Genomic DNA, 14,954 nt, shown 5'->3' with positions numbered 1-14,954 from the left:
CAATTTCTTAATATTTAGACTTCTGTACCGAAACTCCTTAATGCGCTGGGATCCTTTGGCATACAGCCAGTTTTACATTTGTTGTACAATTTTGTTTGTTATACAATTAATTTATTCAAACTAGTAATGTTTATTGATCTAAGTTAATCTTTTCATCAATGTGCGCTCTACGAGTCTACGAAAAGAACCCTTTTCGTACAAGAGATGGGCTCTTGTAACGCTGAAGGAATGCCTATTCTATTCCGTTCGAAAGTGAGGAACTTCCAAAAATTCTCTCTTTCCTATTTGTCCTCTTTCTCTGTTTTTTTTTCGTATTGTGAGTACAACGGCCTTCCTGTACGTAAAACACCGTGAATTTGTCTAGCATATGATATTTCCTTCTTTCATCCAATCTCATTCATTTCAATTTTTCCCAATGTGGTGTTGAGCAGCGTACATCGTAAATAAAACGGACACGAGAGAGAGAGAGAGAGAGAGAGAGAGAGAACCAACACCCACTGCTTACATATCTTGATCACATTAGCTCGTGAACTTACAACGAATAAACTGACGTAGAAAGGACAGGAAACGGGTATCGAAATCTCAATGAAAATAAAAGTTTTTATTAAATTCTTCAAAATCCAATGAAACGACGAGAAGTTTATTGTTTCTTTCTATAGGGAAAATCTTGTTTCAAACAGATCGTGGAAACGAAGGCGTTGCCGAAGACGCGGATAGTGGTTATCGCCACGGATTATAGGGCGATGCGACGAAGCGCAAATCGATGAAAATTTATATTTGATTACTTGGCGTACAGCTCGACGACGAAGTTAACGCTGTGTCCTCGCTTGCTCGTGAAGAGAAACGTGACGTAGTTGGAACCGGGACCTCCGGCGGTGAGGCTCGGAGTGGCTCCGTTTCCATTGACCTTCTGATCGAGTGCTCTCGCAACGGTGATCCGCTGATAACTACCGACCTTGAAGGTTTGATTGACCGTCACGACTTGCAGCCACTTCGAAGGTTTAACGACATTTTGTCTCAGTACCAAACGTTCCCCGTTCTCGTGAGTTCCGACTTCCAAATTGTGCGAAAGGTTCGCCTTCAATTCGATCTCATCCTGGATCGCCGGGACCGGAACAACGCTGCTCGATGCAACGACGGCGACCGCTGCCAAAAATCCCACCAAATACATCACTTTTCCCTTCATTTTTAATGCTTCGTTTACTTCTCAATTATACGACCGACAAATCTTGCGGTTCAACTGTGCGACCGCTCTTCGAATCGCGACTATTTATGACCCCGCGATGACAGCTTATCCAGCCAATCGCATCAAGATAACGATAATGGTATCTCAACATCTCTCGTCGTTTACTCGTAACTTGCGGATTACGGAGAAAACTGCAACACGATCGATGATATCGCATCCAGATTCTTGAGGAGCGAACCCCTCGTTTGCGCTCAAAACTTTTCGGATTATGGCAAATAAAGCTTGGAATTGAATTGCTCGTAAAAACTTTTTCAATCCTTATTATTAAGGAGGGTGGATCACGAAATCAAAATAATCAGAATTTTATAAAATTTCGTGATAACATTCTTCGCCATCAAATATGCAAATATAATTTTTTTCAAATTTTTTTACCACATGGTTATCGCATAATTGAGCGTTAAATCGAACTTCTTATGCACGAGATGTATAAAACCGTATATATGTAAACTCTATGCTTATAGACGTGAGCTTTAGTGTTCAATTACTCGAGAGCTATGTGGTAGAAAAATCTTTAAAAATTTATATTTTCTTATATATTTTTAAAGAATACATTTACCAAATTTTATGAAATTTTTATCATTTTTAAATTCTTCATATTTTTAGCGCGGTTTAGCATGGCAACATTGTATCGTCGTGATCCACCCTCCTTAAAAGCGATCGGCCCTAACCTTCCCTCCTGATGAATTCGATTTTTTCGTTTTTGGAAGTTCAAAAAGAGGAAACACAATAGAATATGAAACGATACACATGGAACCATCGTTTTCATGTACCAGAAATGGCGAAACATATTTTTGTTTTTTTCAAAACATTATCACTTTTGTACAAATCGAGGAATAAGTTTTTTCCATAATAATCATTGCCCGTGATGCATCTCGGTGCTCAGAATGTGCCAACGTTAGCGGACAAGCGATCAAACGAAATGGAAATTCATTTCGCCAGAAATGTTATTCTCCTTCGTGCGATTTCTTATCGATTAATAAATCTCGAAGAACTGACGACTCTCAACAGATACTCCGCGGTTATGCAATATATTTCCTGGTAAAGATAACACTATGAAATGAGCGACTCATTCGTTTGTTGAACTCACAGAATAGCGCTGTTTTTTAAGAACATGACTAAACAACATTTCCGATCGATCGATTGAATTTCCATGAAAAAACACTGGAAAAAGATTATCATATCTCGAGAGCTTTCGAGGATGAGCCAAGAGGAAATTTTTTACGAGCCAATATCGAGTTACTTCATCAAGCTAATCGCAAATAAGTGACCATTTGAAATGATCCATCAAAATATGATTCAAAAAGTGGACGAAAATTCAGTCAAGGTTGCAGCGAGCTTGAAGCGCCCGTGAGAAAAACGTTTATCGCGCGTTTAATCGTCACTTGATCTTCGATTCTTTGAAGATTTTACAAAATTGAGAAACGACTCAAATCATGTTGAATTTAGCGTTTACGAATTAGTTGTGGCTTACTTTTACGTGATAATTTTCCGTAGCGCTTGAATGGTGACAGAAAAAAAGGTGCAATGTCGAAAAACAAAAAAAAATAAATATTGAGGTGAAAATATTGAAAGGAGCGACAAGTCAATTTAATTAAGCTCGCGATAAATTAATATATTCATCTAGAATCGTAATTTATTGATTTATTTAATGTTGTACGAAAATTAAATTGGCTTCAGCGTGATTTTCTATTCATGGAATTTCGTTGGGGATGCGCGCATGAAAATTATCGTTTTGAATATTCATAACCGAAGCAAATGAATTAAAAATTTTGTACATATATATATATATTTTTTTTTTTTCATTCGCATTATTCTGAAGTAGCGAACAAATATAAATATATGCGTGCACAGTAGATATAACTTGAAATATCTGTCTGTGCGATACGTAACACGCAGAGCTTTAACGTTGAATTTAAGACTCCGCGATAATAACACCGTGCTCGTAATGAATTGTTGCCACGCAATGATTACGCTCGAACGCGTATCGCTGACGATGGGCTTCGGTATAATTAAAGTTTGGACACAACTCTACCTCTGAGCCCCCTCCCCCTTCCCCTCCCCGCTCCTCCTCTTTTCGCCCCTTTCGCCCGCACTCTCACGCTCGTTAACGCTTACGATAATTAAACAAATTCGTTATGTACACATTTCTCATTATTATCAATGGAAAAAAGGAAAAAAATTGTTTCTATTTTCATCTCATGGAGATGGAATGACTTTTGGAAATGTGTGAAACCCTCGGAAAGTCATCCCAATTCAGAATCTTCAGTTTTAAACTTCCTACTCGCAACCGCAACTTCGTGATCAAATTCGACGATCCTTTTGCACCTGTACTAATGATTTTACATTGCACCTTTGAAACGGTATATAATATTCCCCTGCACACGCACGAGCATACGATTATCCGGACACCCAAAATGTCCAAGAGGCTTCACTCGGGTCACAAACAATTCCCAGCACAATTAGATAACGTTTGTACCCCTGTGTTTGCCCAAGAACCCGTGACTAGCTCAGGTAACACCCTTGACATTTATCACACCTTGCTCCTCACCACTTCTCTGTACGCATGTATACAATCTCCGGTCAAAGCACGTCTCATCTACACTCGTGTGCAAGGTCCATTGTACTACCCGCCGGTTTGATCTGACGCTTACGTTTGTGTGGCTCCGGAGCACCATTTCATGACTGTCGAAATTCCTATTTCCACATTGTACGTGGAGAAATTTTTGTACGAAAATTCCCTGTGTAGGTGCATTGGAGCGTGGAACCAAGTCATGAAATTCTGAATTTGGCCTTCTGAATTTTTGCAGCGGCAAATCGTAATTCCATCAACGCGTTATACCAGAAATTATTAATAGATGGAATTTGGGATCGAAGGTTATCAAATTGACAGCTTTCGAACACGGATTTTTACTCCCATCGTAAAATCTTTGCCGATTGTATATTATAGATCAACTTCGAGTTTATTTTATTGCTATGTTCTATTTTGGAAAAATTCGATATTGAACAACACGGAGAGACTTTTGTAGCAAAAATTTCTATGTTTTTATAGTAACGTCGGACCACATCGATATTATAATAATAATCGCGACAGAGTGTGTCAAATATAATGCAAATGTTTGGGGAACCATTACCACAGCAGTTCATAGTAAATAACGCGCTGTACTATATCAAAAATGAACACCGAGCATATTTTCACTAAAAATATAGTGAATAATGAAATGATTTGATGAAAATTTAGGAGATAAGACAGCAGTCGTTTCTCTGTGCTGTACGAAAAATTGCATAGTTTCGTATTTTCCCTTTTACCACTGAATTCTGCTCAATAACGTAGCAAAATTCTTGCACCCACCAATTATACGAGGCGTTGCGAGTATAAACATAGTAAAATTTCAAGCAATTTGTCCAGTCCAATTCGCCAATTTTTCACATTTCGCCAAAGACACTAGTGACATTCGGATATCGAAACATCGTTCGATGTAAGAATGTCACAGACCTAAATTTTGCCTGTCGTGAATAATAAAATTTGAGACACCTGCTTTCGGCATCAAAATTACTATGCACTTTGGTGAAATGTAATAGAACAGCGCTGCTATAAAACATAGCAAATTTTTCTAGCAAATTCATCCGAAATATTCGTATAAAAGTTTCTCCGTGAAGAGAATATTTTCAGCAATCGGGATTGCGTTTCAGTGCATAGTGATTCAGGAGGAGATATTAGAATATAACGTCGTTCGCACACCGTGAAGTTACTACCAATTTCATGAATGAAATATAATGAAAGGCGGTTAAGGAGGTTCGTTCAGGAAATCAAATTAATCAAAACGTGATAAAATTTGGTGATAACATTCTTTGGCATCGAGTATACAAATAGATTTTTTGTCAAAATTTTTTTTACCACATGGTTTTTTTACCACTCTATGCTTACACACGTGAACCTTAGTGTTCAATTACTCGAGAGCTATGTGGTAGAAAAACCTAAAAAAATTTATATTGTCATATATATTTTTAAACAATACACTTACCAAATTTTATTGAATTCTCATAATTTTAAAATTTTTAATATTTTTAACATGGTTTAGCATGGCAACATTTTATCGTCGCGATCCAACCTCCTTAAAATGTTAACGTTTGTCATAACTTTGTAGATTTGCTCCGATATCTTGGAAGAAGTTACGTTGGAACATAGTAAAACTTCTTGTATCGATTTGTTACTTTTGCAAATTCGGCCCTCCACTCTTTCCACACGTTTGTAAAACCGTGCTCAATCACTAGCAAGAATTTCGTTCAGTCGTTATCGTGGAACGAAGAGATTGTGAGAGCATTGACGGGTTGTCACGCAATCTTTTGCTGTAAGGCATTTAATTGTACAACGCACTCAAATTTTGTGTGAAATTGCGAAAGCTTTATTTTGTAGACCGTTTTGAGACTCAACTGACTGATTCGATTCCTAAAATTCACTGCATCAGCTAGTCGAATATAATTGTGGAGCAGTTAAAATTATGCAGTGTAGTCGCGTTCAAGTTGACAGGGCTTGACGGTGATACGTACATTCTTGGGGTATGGGAATAAAATGTTAAAATGACTAAAAATTCGAACAGCTAAAATCTCGAGTTTATGAGCTTCGAATATGATAATATGGAGACAGATAAATTCGACTAGAGCTTTGAATATCGAAAATAGACGTCGCGCGATCGTTCAGGATACATTAGAGTTTGGAATTTTTTCACGAAAAGATGAAAAATGTGGTAAATATTGAGAAGTGCAATTTTTCCGAAAAATGGCTGTAGAATTTTTTTTTTCTCGTATGGACTGTTTTCATTGGTCACCACAAATGATATTCCGTCGAGGGAGGCTGACATTTCCCATAAAAATCACTTCCCAAAAACGTGTATGCGTCCCGGAACATATCTTTCGACGTGTTTGCGGATTTTTTCAGAATTCAAGATAACGATGATGAAAGATTTTGTTTAATAGAGATCCTAAAGTGGGCAAAAAGTTTGATATTTTGATTATTCAATATAATAATTGTCCATGCCCGGACAAAAAATGCCAGTGAATAGAAAAATGATTGTATATTCAGTTTCGCGAGTTTGTTGCCCGATACTCGAGTGTTTCGCTGTCAAAGAGCTTCCCCCGTGTCATTAACCATCAAAATGTAGAGCGTTACGTAATTCGATAACTTTTTTATCAAAACTTCCCACCCATCTCGTTCGATTTGAAATATTTGGTGGAGGCAAGATGCCTTTTTTACCGAACCGTGGACGATTGTTCGAAAAATTATTCAACAACGATTGGATAAGATTTTTTTACAACGAGCCAACAGAAACTTGGCAGGAAAAATATCGGTCCTTGATTTCCGCATGGTGGAATCAACACGCTGTTTTAGTCGCGTCAAAAGCACGACAGCTTTTCGCTCATTATTATATTTTCGTTATTGTCGTTGCTGGCGGGCTCGTCGTGTAAGTACTTGGTCGATTAACCCTGAATAATAGATGAATTAAATGAATTTTTGAATCGCAATTAAACGTCGAAGGGAGCCCATTTTATTACAATTATTCGCGCATTTATGAAAATTCAATTAGTTCTTTACGACGATTCATTATTTCATTCGATCAATAATAATCACCCCCTCGTTAATTCCTGCGTAACGATGGAATTCTCATCAGTTTGACGATTCATAAATCTCGAAGGACGAACCTAAGAACGATTAAATATCACGAAAAAGTTAACTCGGCGATTCGAATCGGAGAGCAAACTTGCTCCGCTGATGAAGAAACTGTAATTGTGTCAGAGGAGGACTGTAACGACCAGGAGAACGGGACTTTTGTCAAGTCTTGTCCTACTTTTCCATCGAATCTTGACGACCCAACAACTGCGAGAGACAATGATCGTGAGACATTATATATAGATATAAATATCCCTTAATGAGGCTCCCGACGAATTTTCGTGCTCAACTCTTCGAATTCACGTCGGACGAATAAATAGAAATAAAGTAACCGTGCCTAGGATGGCACTTCAATTATGAGAGTGCCATGAATCCTGTTCCATTAACGATCACAATTGTCCCCCAATTTTCATTAAACTCGTTAAAATTACTGCTGAAGAAAAATCATTTCGATTGCTGACCACTTGCTCGAAAATTATTAAGGGGTCTACCCTAATTAGAGTTTTCAAAAAATCGATTTTTTTTCCATTGCATTTTTCGAAAGTATGCCCCGTCCAGTACGGTACCACGTGTCTGCCTTTGTTTAAACGCGGTTTTCTCAAAATTACGTTTTTCGACGGCTCGTTGATAAAATCTCCGAAACTATTCGACCGATCCTTACCAAAATTTTACCACATGTTCTTTATGACTATAGCTGTAGGGCATATCATAAGAATTTTGAAATTTTCAGTGGAAGTATGTTTTTTTTTTTTTTTTTTGTAAAAAACGATTAAAAAAACGTGCTTTTTCGTAGTTTTTGGAAAAATGGTCGGCATTTTGTCATTTTTGAAAAAATCTATTGAATCTCAGGAGACTTTATCAACAGCGCACACCCATCTTTTTTTGGACCTGTCTTCTCCCCCATTTTTCTGCACGAAATTAAGTAAAATAAAAATAAATAAAAAAAATTGAGTGTGTTTTTTAGACCTAACACTTTTTATATCCATATTTGTAATTTATACCGGTCAAAAAAATTCGTGAAAATAGTTTTTTTTGTCCGTCTAATTAAGGTAGACCCCTCATTTCAAATATTTTCCTTCCACCCTGAGCTTATATTGCGAAATAATTCAAAATGATCATTTGAAAATTGTATAAAATTTTATAAAAAACCTTCGAAATAATGATTTTTGGGCTTCTCCGAAGGAACTTAAATGAACGAGGAATTTGCAACGTAGAAAACGAAGACGTTGAAAAGTTAAAAATTATGAAATTATCGATAGATAAAATTGGGAAATTCGTACACGTATTTACAGAACTCGATCATGAGCTTTCCAAATCGTCCGAACTGACGGTGGTCCCAGACGACTTTCGAGTCGAAACGGGGGATAATTTTTTGAGAAAATTTATCGACTCGATAGTACCGGGCCACGACGACGAAATCGATGAATCGACATTTTTCAGCGAGCGTTCTCATCCAGATTCGGAAGCTTCAGGGGTGAGAATTTTGAAGATTCATTTGGAATCGATCATTTTTTTGAAAATACTCGAATCGTTGGTGAAAAACTTTTTTGAAAACATAGGAATCGATACTCCAAAAAGTGGATAATAAAGACGAGCAAAGATTTTACGTCCTCACACCCGTGGTGAACGAATCCAAAGAAGAATGGTCATTCGAAAAATCCAACGATACAAAAGCAAAAATAATTCGTACAGATAAATTAACATCGAATGACAATGCCTTGATTCCAAGTGACTCACGAAGTTTGGAGCTTTTAAAAGAAACGGAAAACAGTAAAATTTCGTCGAGTTTCAAGGAATTAGATATCGACGATGATATCGTTACGACTCCCGATAGCTGCTCGGCTTCTGCGAATGTCAACAGTCAATCTGAATTTCATGTCGCGAATCATCCATTGAAATCGGAACAGCCTGTCGACTGTCTTGAACCGTTGATAAATTCTCAACACAAGATCAAAACCGAAGATAAAGAATTAATCGATGCCAGCGACGACGTACCGAAAACAACGAACTCGAAGCATCGATTTCGCAGTCTCAGTTACGACGAGCGACCCATGTAAGTTTTAATTGATCAATCATTCATATCGTTTCAATTGTTCTTTTTAATAAAATTCGAATTTTTTAAATAAATTTCATAAAGTCATTGTCAACGTTTGAGAACGTTTCCTATAAAGGCCATAAAAAAAAAAAATACGTGAAAATTTTCGTTTGGAAATGAAACTTCAGCGTAACGGAAATAAATGAAAATTTGGAAAAAATGTTTGTAGATCGAGCATCGCGAATCTCGACAAACGTAGGGGTGGAAGTGCATCCCCACCTCTGCGCAGCAAAAATAAACTACGTTCGCCAAATCAGGGACAATCGAGAATTCCAACTCCGAGTCCTCCGGCGTTCGTGAATCACCGAGTATTGCGACATTACGACGCAATCGATGGCTCGATATCCGAGGCTTCGAATCAAATTCGATCCGGTATGAGTAATTTTAAAACAAAAATCAAGCACGGTGAAACGCATTGAATATTGGCCAATTATTCGCTTAAAGTCGAACTAAACGTCCTAATAATATGAAAAAAATTTCAAACGAACAGCATTGTTGCGCAAACTGCGCGAAGTTTGGGCACAACATCCACGAAACGTAATTGAAATTTCGAGTCGTTCGAAAAATTCGTCCCCATCAACCGGTTCATCGATCGACTCGAAACTGCTGGATTTAGGTAAAATCGTCGTCGCGACCAATTTCAAACGAAGATTCCCGACGCACTCGAATGTCGATAAAAGTGATGATTTTTTGTTCGCATCATCGTTGCAGGCTCGAGAATTCCATTGCCACGAAAATTTTCAAGAGGTCGACCATCCCAATGAGTACTCGAGTTTGAAATAATCATCGACGAGTCCCCGACAATGTCCATCTTCTCGCAATGAATTTAAATTTGATCTGTTGAAAAAAAAAACAAACATTCTGTAGACAAAAAAATGATTACCACGTCAACTGGTGTATGACATATTCATTTATTCTATGAATATTAATATTAATATCAATGATAATAATAATAATAATAATAATTTTTACTATAGGGGCGATCGGCGTACATGAAATTGTCACACGTATACAATATTTGTTGCAATTGTACTGTCAAAAATAATATGTATATCGATCGTATTCTCTGATATTTACAATATTTTTAACCCCTTTATACTTGTTTAAAAAAAAAAAATGAAAGAATCGGGGCTAAAAATCATATTCATGTATCATGTATTATATACATAAAATCAGGCTTCGATTGAGGGGCCGAATCGACCAGTCAGACTTTGGTCAATTTTATTAATACACTCGTGGAATGATTGATTCTCGTTCGAAGATCAATGGGCACCGCCCCTTTAATCGACGAGCCACTTTAACACGATATAAGTTCATTTGTCGTTTGATTTTCCGTTGTTCTCGTTGAAACACGATACTCGTGAATCCTTTTTCTCAGCAAACATTGAACATGTTTGTTTGCTGTTTCCTGCGAGTTCAATACGCTCGTTCTGATTGTTCAGTTTGCATTCAATTTTGTACGCTTTTTTAAGACCGTTCTGATATTCAATGGAATTTCGTTGAGCTGTTTTTTCAACGACAGACTTAAGAAGAAAAATAATAGGAACATCAGCCAAGTTTAAGAATAGAAATAAAGACGTGTTTTTGATTTTTCCAATGCCAAATAGTCACATGCTCTGGTATTGAAGGAAAAAGAACTTTAGATTATGAGAAGGTGAGAAAAGTACAACTTGGAAAGTTATTTCATTCAACTGTTCGATGGAATGTACTGTGCTTTTACATTGCTAGACAAGAAACACGTGGAAAATAGTTTCTCGGATAAAACAGCTAAAATAAAAGCCATATATAAGACTTTAGACTCAATCGCAGTAAAGCTCGTTACAAAACGTGAATTATATCGAATAACATGTCATTCCTCTCATGGGAGTGGCAAGAAACAAGAAACGAAAAGCTATTCGCGTAGCTGAGACTATCGGTAGAAATTTTCTCCCATTTTTATCTGCGTCCACAGACGTTCCGGAATTTCTAGAGTTTTTCTTTCGCCTCTTCTTTATCACTGCATTAAGAAGGCGAATTCTCGGTCACAGACACTGTCGCCACTTCCGACGAATATTGCATTCGTTCCTGCTGCATATTTTTCAACCATTGTCTATGCTCGCACAAATAAGGATACAGAGGCACGACCATCACACTTATGTCGTCCACCGACGCCATTGGTAGATATTTTTCCTCGCTCTCTTCTGGGTTATCTGATTTTCCTCGCCATATGCGCCCGATTAAACGACCACGCGCTGCCTGCACCAATTCCTGCGCTGCCATCGTCAATCTGCAAATACTAGATCTGTTAAAGTTTTAAAATTCCTGAAGCTTTGTACTGTGCTTGTTCGACGACACGTGGCGATTCCGTAACGTACCTTCCACTTTTTTTTCTAAATAAAATGAAATTTATCTTTACCTGTACTCCAAAGATGGGGTATCAGGGGCTAATATTTTTCGGACAATATTGGCAGCTTCCTTATCAGATACGACGTCCCAAAGACCATCGGTCGCTATAACCACGCAATCACGTTCAGTTAAATCGTACTCCTCCAAATTCAACGATTGAACTTCCGGTTGAGAGGACAAAAAGGGTTTTATATTGACCCCGGTATTGGCCGCTTTCAAACCGTGATCACCGAATCCGCGGGTCACGCCTATCGTTCCCATGACCCGACTCTATATAAATTAGCAGAAAAAAACAGTGAGAAAATATTCGAGAAGGCATCGAATTGATAAATGAATAATTAAACTTTCCAGGTAGAAAAGATAACTGTATTTCGGTCTTTCGCTTTAAATATTAAACATAAAATCGAAGTGGAAAGGTCGAAAAATTCTCTTACTCTTTTTCCATGGCCGGATATGAGAGGCAATCGAAGATCCGGATGGGTCAATACTTTGTAAGCCCAGCCGGTCATATAAGGTTCGCGGTACAAAACCATCGAGCCCAATTCACGTTGCAGTGGGCGTATCCGAAATTCCAGAGGTGTAAAATGTCCCTGTAACAACTCGCCGCCCTTGAGCGAGCCCAATGCACGCACGCGATTCGATTCGGAATCTGGAGTGTGATCGCGTGTCAAAGCTTTCTGTGTATCGCCGTAGACGAGTGTCGCTCTGTTCAAGAATGACCAAAAATTATTAACGGACAGATAAAAATAGAAATGAAAAAAAATTCTGGAAGTTTCTGAATTCTAGAGAAAAAAAAAACATTTGAACATATTAAATGATGAAGAACCTGGAATCTCCCGCGCCTGCTGCGTATAACCTTCCATTCAAGAATAATATACTCAATGCTGTGCAACCCCCACCTCCGAGGAGAGCCTGGAGCTCTACCATTTGATCCATTTGTCGATATGCCATTTCTATTGCACCAACCACGAGGTCACAGCCTTTCACGAATTTTTCCTCATTTTCACTCAGTAACATGTTTTCCGGTATCGCTTTCAACTTTTCCTGAAAAAAATATCAATCCTTCCAGCAATTACTTTATACCCACATCTCAGAAACAATTTTTTCTAAATCGACGTATTTGCAAGATTGGAAATTGATCCCAACAATGAACTCATGGCTCTACCATATTCAAAAATTCAATGGGGTATCGAAAGAGCTTTTCATTGACTATTGTTCCGCATTTTCCAAAAATATATTTCCAACCAGACTCTAGATGAAAAAAATCTCAGCACTAAAAAACTCTTAATAAGCCAACAGTGTTGTGTTTTAATGAATCTCGATCGAAACAATGTTTATAGATTCATGACATGATGTTATCCAATTCGACTTTCATTTGGTTCTCAATATTGCAGAATCTTAAGGAACCCGAAAATGGAAAATTTGTGTGTAACAGAAAACATCAATGATTTCATGTGTCATTAAGTGGAAAAATTTTTTGGAAAAATTGTTCGTGAACTCATTTTGTTAGGCAATCAACAATACTGCATTATTCTTATAATAAATAAATTCTAGTACTGATAATAAAAATATCATTCTGAATAAAGAATCAGTGGTGTATTGAAATTCCTTTCAAGAATGGAATGCAATTTTTATTTATTTTATATTTTATCTACCAGTATAATACGATGAAGATGCAATCTTGCAGTAAGTGCGACCAGATATCCAGCATGTCCGTCAAACATAGAAAACATAATATACGGCAGTCCACTGTCGCTGTTTGACAGCTTCAAGTCTCCTCTTACTGCAGCGGCTTGATCCTCGTTCCAGGTACTCTTTCCTGCATTTATGCATTCCGCGTATCCGGCGCACCATGGCAAACGACTCAAATCTCTTGGTACTATTATTGGTCGTACTCTGTGATCGGCACTCACCTTCAATGTTGACGAAAACAGAATAAAAAAATTAACTCTATTATTGCAATTCTTTAAAACATTGGTTATATTGCCATGAACCAGATTCGTTTGATTTCCAAATACGATTATTTTCGAATAAATTCAGCCTCAGTATACTTAGTATTCTTAATAACTCTTGGCTTTACGCAATGTAAAACAAAAAATATCACAAAATAATAATAACATACGCAAAAAATAAAATAAAAATAAAGAAAACTTGAGTTTATAATATTTCAGATCAAAGTTATAGCAATTTTTAAGCGACTGAAGCTGATCATCATTATTATTATTGGTTTATATGCAATAAAAAAAAAACGATTGAAATATACTCAGATATATATCTATGTATCTACTTTTAGGAGAATTGCTTATCTCTAGAGATTAGAGTTTATTATTTGAGTTAAAAGAAAGCCAATCTACCTGCATTTCCTCGTTGGTTAAGCCCAAAAAGCTTGGTCTGCTATAAGGCTTAGCCTCGATAACAACATTTGATGAAACATAATTTGAAGCATTTTCATTATTAGAATCATGATTGTACTGTAAACTCAATTCACTAGCCCCAACAGCATTCATCAAAACCGACTTGAATCGGTTAAGCATTTTTATTCTATTTAGCGTGTCTTTGCGTATTATTATTATGATTTTTTTTATCTCCTGCGAACAATCCTTATCTCTAGCAGATCACTAGGCGCGTTAAAATAACATTCTTCTGAGCCTTCGAATGACAGCATTCGTGTCAATCATAATAAAAGAATTTGTTGTCATTTGTAATTCAAAAGCATAAAAAACGTCATACACAAAAATTTCACGATTGAAAACATGAATTCACCATTCACAATAGTATCGATTATATTATTAAAAAGAGATTGAAAAACATGAGTTTTCTTCTGAGTTACGAAACGTCAGCTGTCAAACTGTGCATACTAACAAGTTTCACATTATGATAAGCACATATACTTGTCTTTCGCGCACAATTATTAATGATTGTTTTATTGTAGTTTTTTTTTGTTTATCTACTTTAATTTATCAGTTTTTCCAATGATATTCATTGATAAGAGACACGCGGCACATTGCATCTGATTGCACTCCGTTCAAGAAACATATAGGACATTTGTGATGTGTAGAGGCGGTAGAGCTGGTAGAGGCTTTCTCCAGCTTTTTTCGAGTCAGAAGCACGGACCAGAAGTTTATAGAGAACTGTTTGCTGCAGATCACAGAGACCTCTGCGAAGTTGACTGATTTTGAATTTCTGACTTTTCTTGAATTGTGGAACACACGAAGTTCCTTATAGACTACGTTTACACGGTGCTTTTATTCCGGTTTTGTATACACAGACGAGTATATTTATATATATCAATAGATATGTATTTTGTACATCTATATGATCCATCCCGAGACTACCGAGCTACCGAGTCTATTGATATAACTAAACCGGAATAAAAGCGTCGTGTTTGCCACAGGGATGAATAATAAGCATTCGGTTTCTAAGTGGTTTCTAATCAATGCCAGCGCCGCAGCGGCGAATTCATCGTTAGTAAACGCCATGTCGAAACTGCATGCATTATATGCATATTTTAAATTCATCTCATCTCCGCAGGCTCTGCAGTATTCCGTTCGATTTTCGATTCA

General features: G+C 37.1%; 2 protein-coding genes and 1 long non-coding RNA gene across 3 annotated transcripts; 1 reads left to right on the top strand and 2 right to left on the bottom strand.

Moving 5' to 3' along the window:
* Positions 1–586: 586 nt before the first annotated feature.
* LOC122413191 (probable salivary secreted peptide) lies at positions 587–1,257 on the bottom strand. Its single transcript, XM_043423362.1, has one exon. The coding sequence runs from the start codon at positions 1,184–1,186 to the stop codon at positions 782–784; it is 405 nt and encodes a 134-aa protein (XP_043279297.1). The 5' UTR covers positions 1,187–1,257; the 3' UTR covers positions 587–781.
* A 7,924-nt stretch (positions 1,258–9,181) lies between these two features.
* On the top strand, positions 9,182–9,849 carry LOC122413535 (uncharacterized). The gene is made up of 3 exons (XR_006261569.1): positions 9,182–9,378; positions 9,497–9,622; positions 9,718–9,849. It is a non-coding gene; the product is annotated as an uncharacterized lncRNA (long non-coding RNA).
* A 49-nt stretch (positions 9,850–9,898) lies between these two features.
* Positions 9,899–14,480, bottom strand: LOC122413534 (protein phosphatase 1H). The gene is made up of 6 exons (XM_043423953.1): positions 13,746–14,480; positions 13,047–13,304; positions 12,218–12,435; positions 11,826–12,096; positions 11,402–11,661; positions 9,899–11,272 (listed from the first exon to the last, which is right to left on the bottom strand). The coding sequence occupies exons 1-6, from the start codon at positions 13,923–13,925 to the stop codon at positions 11,008–11,010; spliced, it is 1,452 nt and encodes a 483-aa protein (XP_043279888.1). The 5' UTR covers positions 13,926–14,480; the 3' UTR covers positions 9,899–11,007.
* Between the last annotated feature and the right edge of the window lie 474 nt (positions 14,481–14,954).

The sequence above is a fragment of the Venturia canescens genome, chromosome 7 (assembly GCF_019457755.1).
Source record: "Venturia canescens isolate UGA chromosome 7, ASM1945775v1, whole genome shotgun sequence".
NCBI lineage: Eukaryota > Metazoa > Arthropoda > Insecta > Hymenoptera > Ichneumonidae > Venturia > Venturia canescens.
Note: the sequence above shows the minus strand (reverse complement) of the source record. Positions and strands in the feature narration are given on the sequence as shown.

What these genes read in the sequence shown, in the direction of transcription:
- LOC122413534 (XM_043423953.1), bottom strand. Translation starts at nt 13,925, where the DNA reads ATGCTTAACCGATTCAAGTCGGTTTTGATGAATGCTGTTGGGGCTAGT. An exon ending in TAACCAACGAGGAAATGCAG is followed by an intron (nt 13,305 to 13,745) that starts GTAGATTGGCTT and finishes TCAACATTGAAG; the next exon opens with GTGAGTGCCGATCACAGAGT. An exon ending in GCAGGCGCGGGAGATTCCAG is followed by an intron (nt 12,097 to 12,217) that starts GTTCTTCATCAT and finishes ATTCTTGAACAG; the next exon opens with AGCGACACTCGTCTACGGCG.
- LOC122413191 (XM_043423362.1), bottom strand. Translation starts at nt 1,186, where the DNA reads ATGAAGGGAAAAGTGATGTATTTGGTGGGATTTTTGGCAGCGGTCGCC.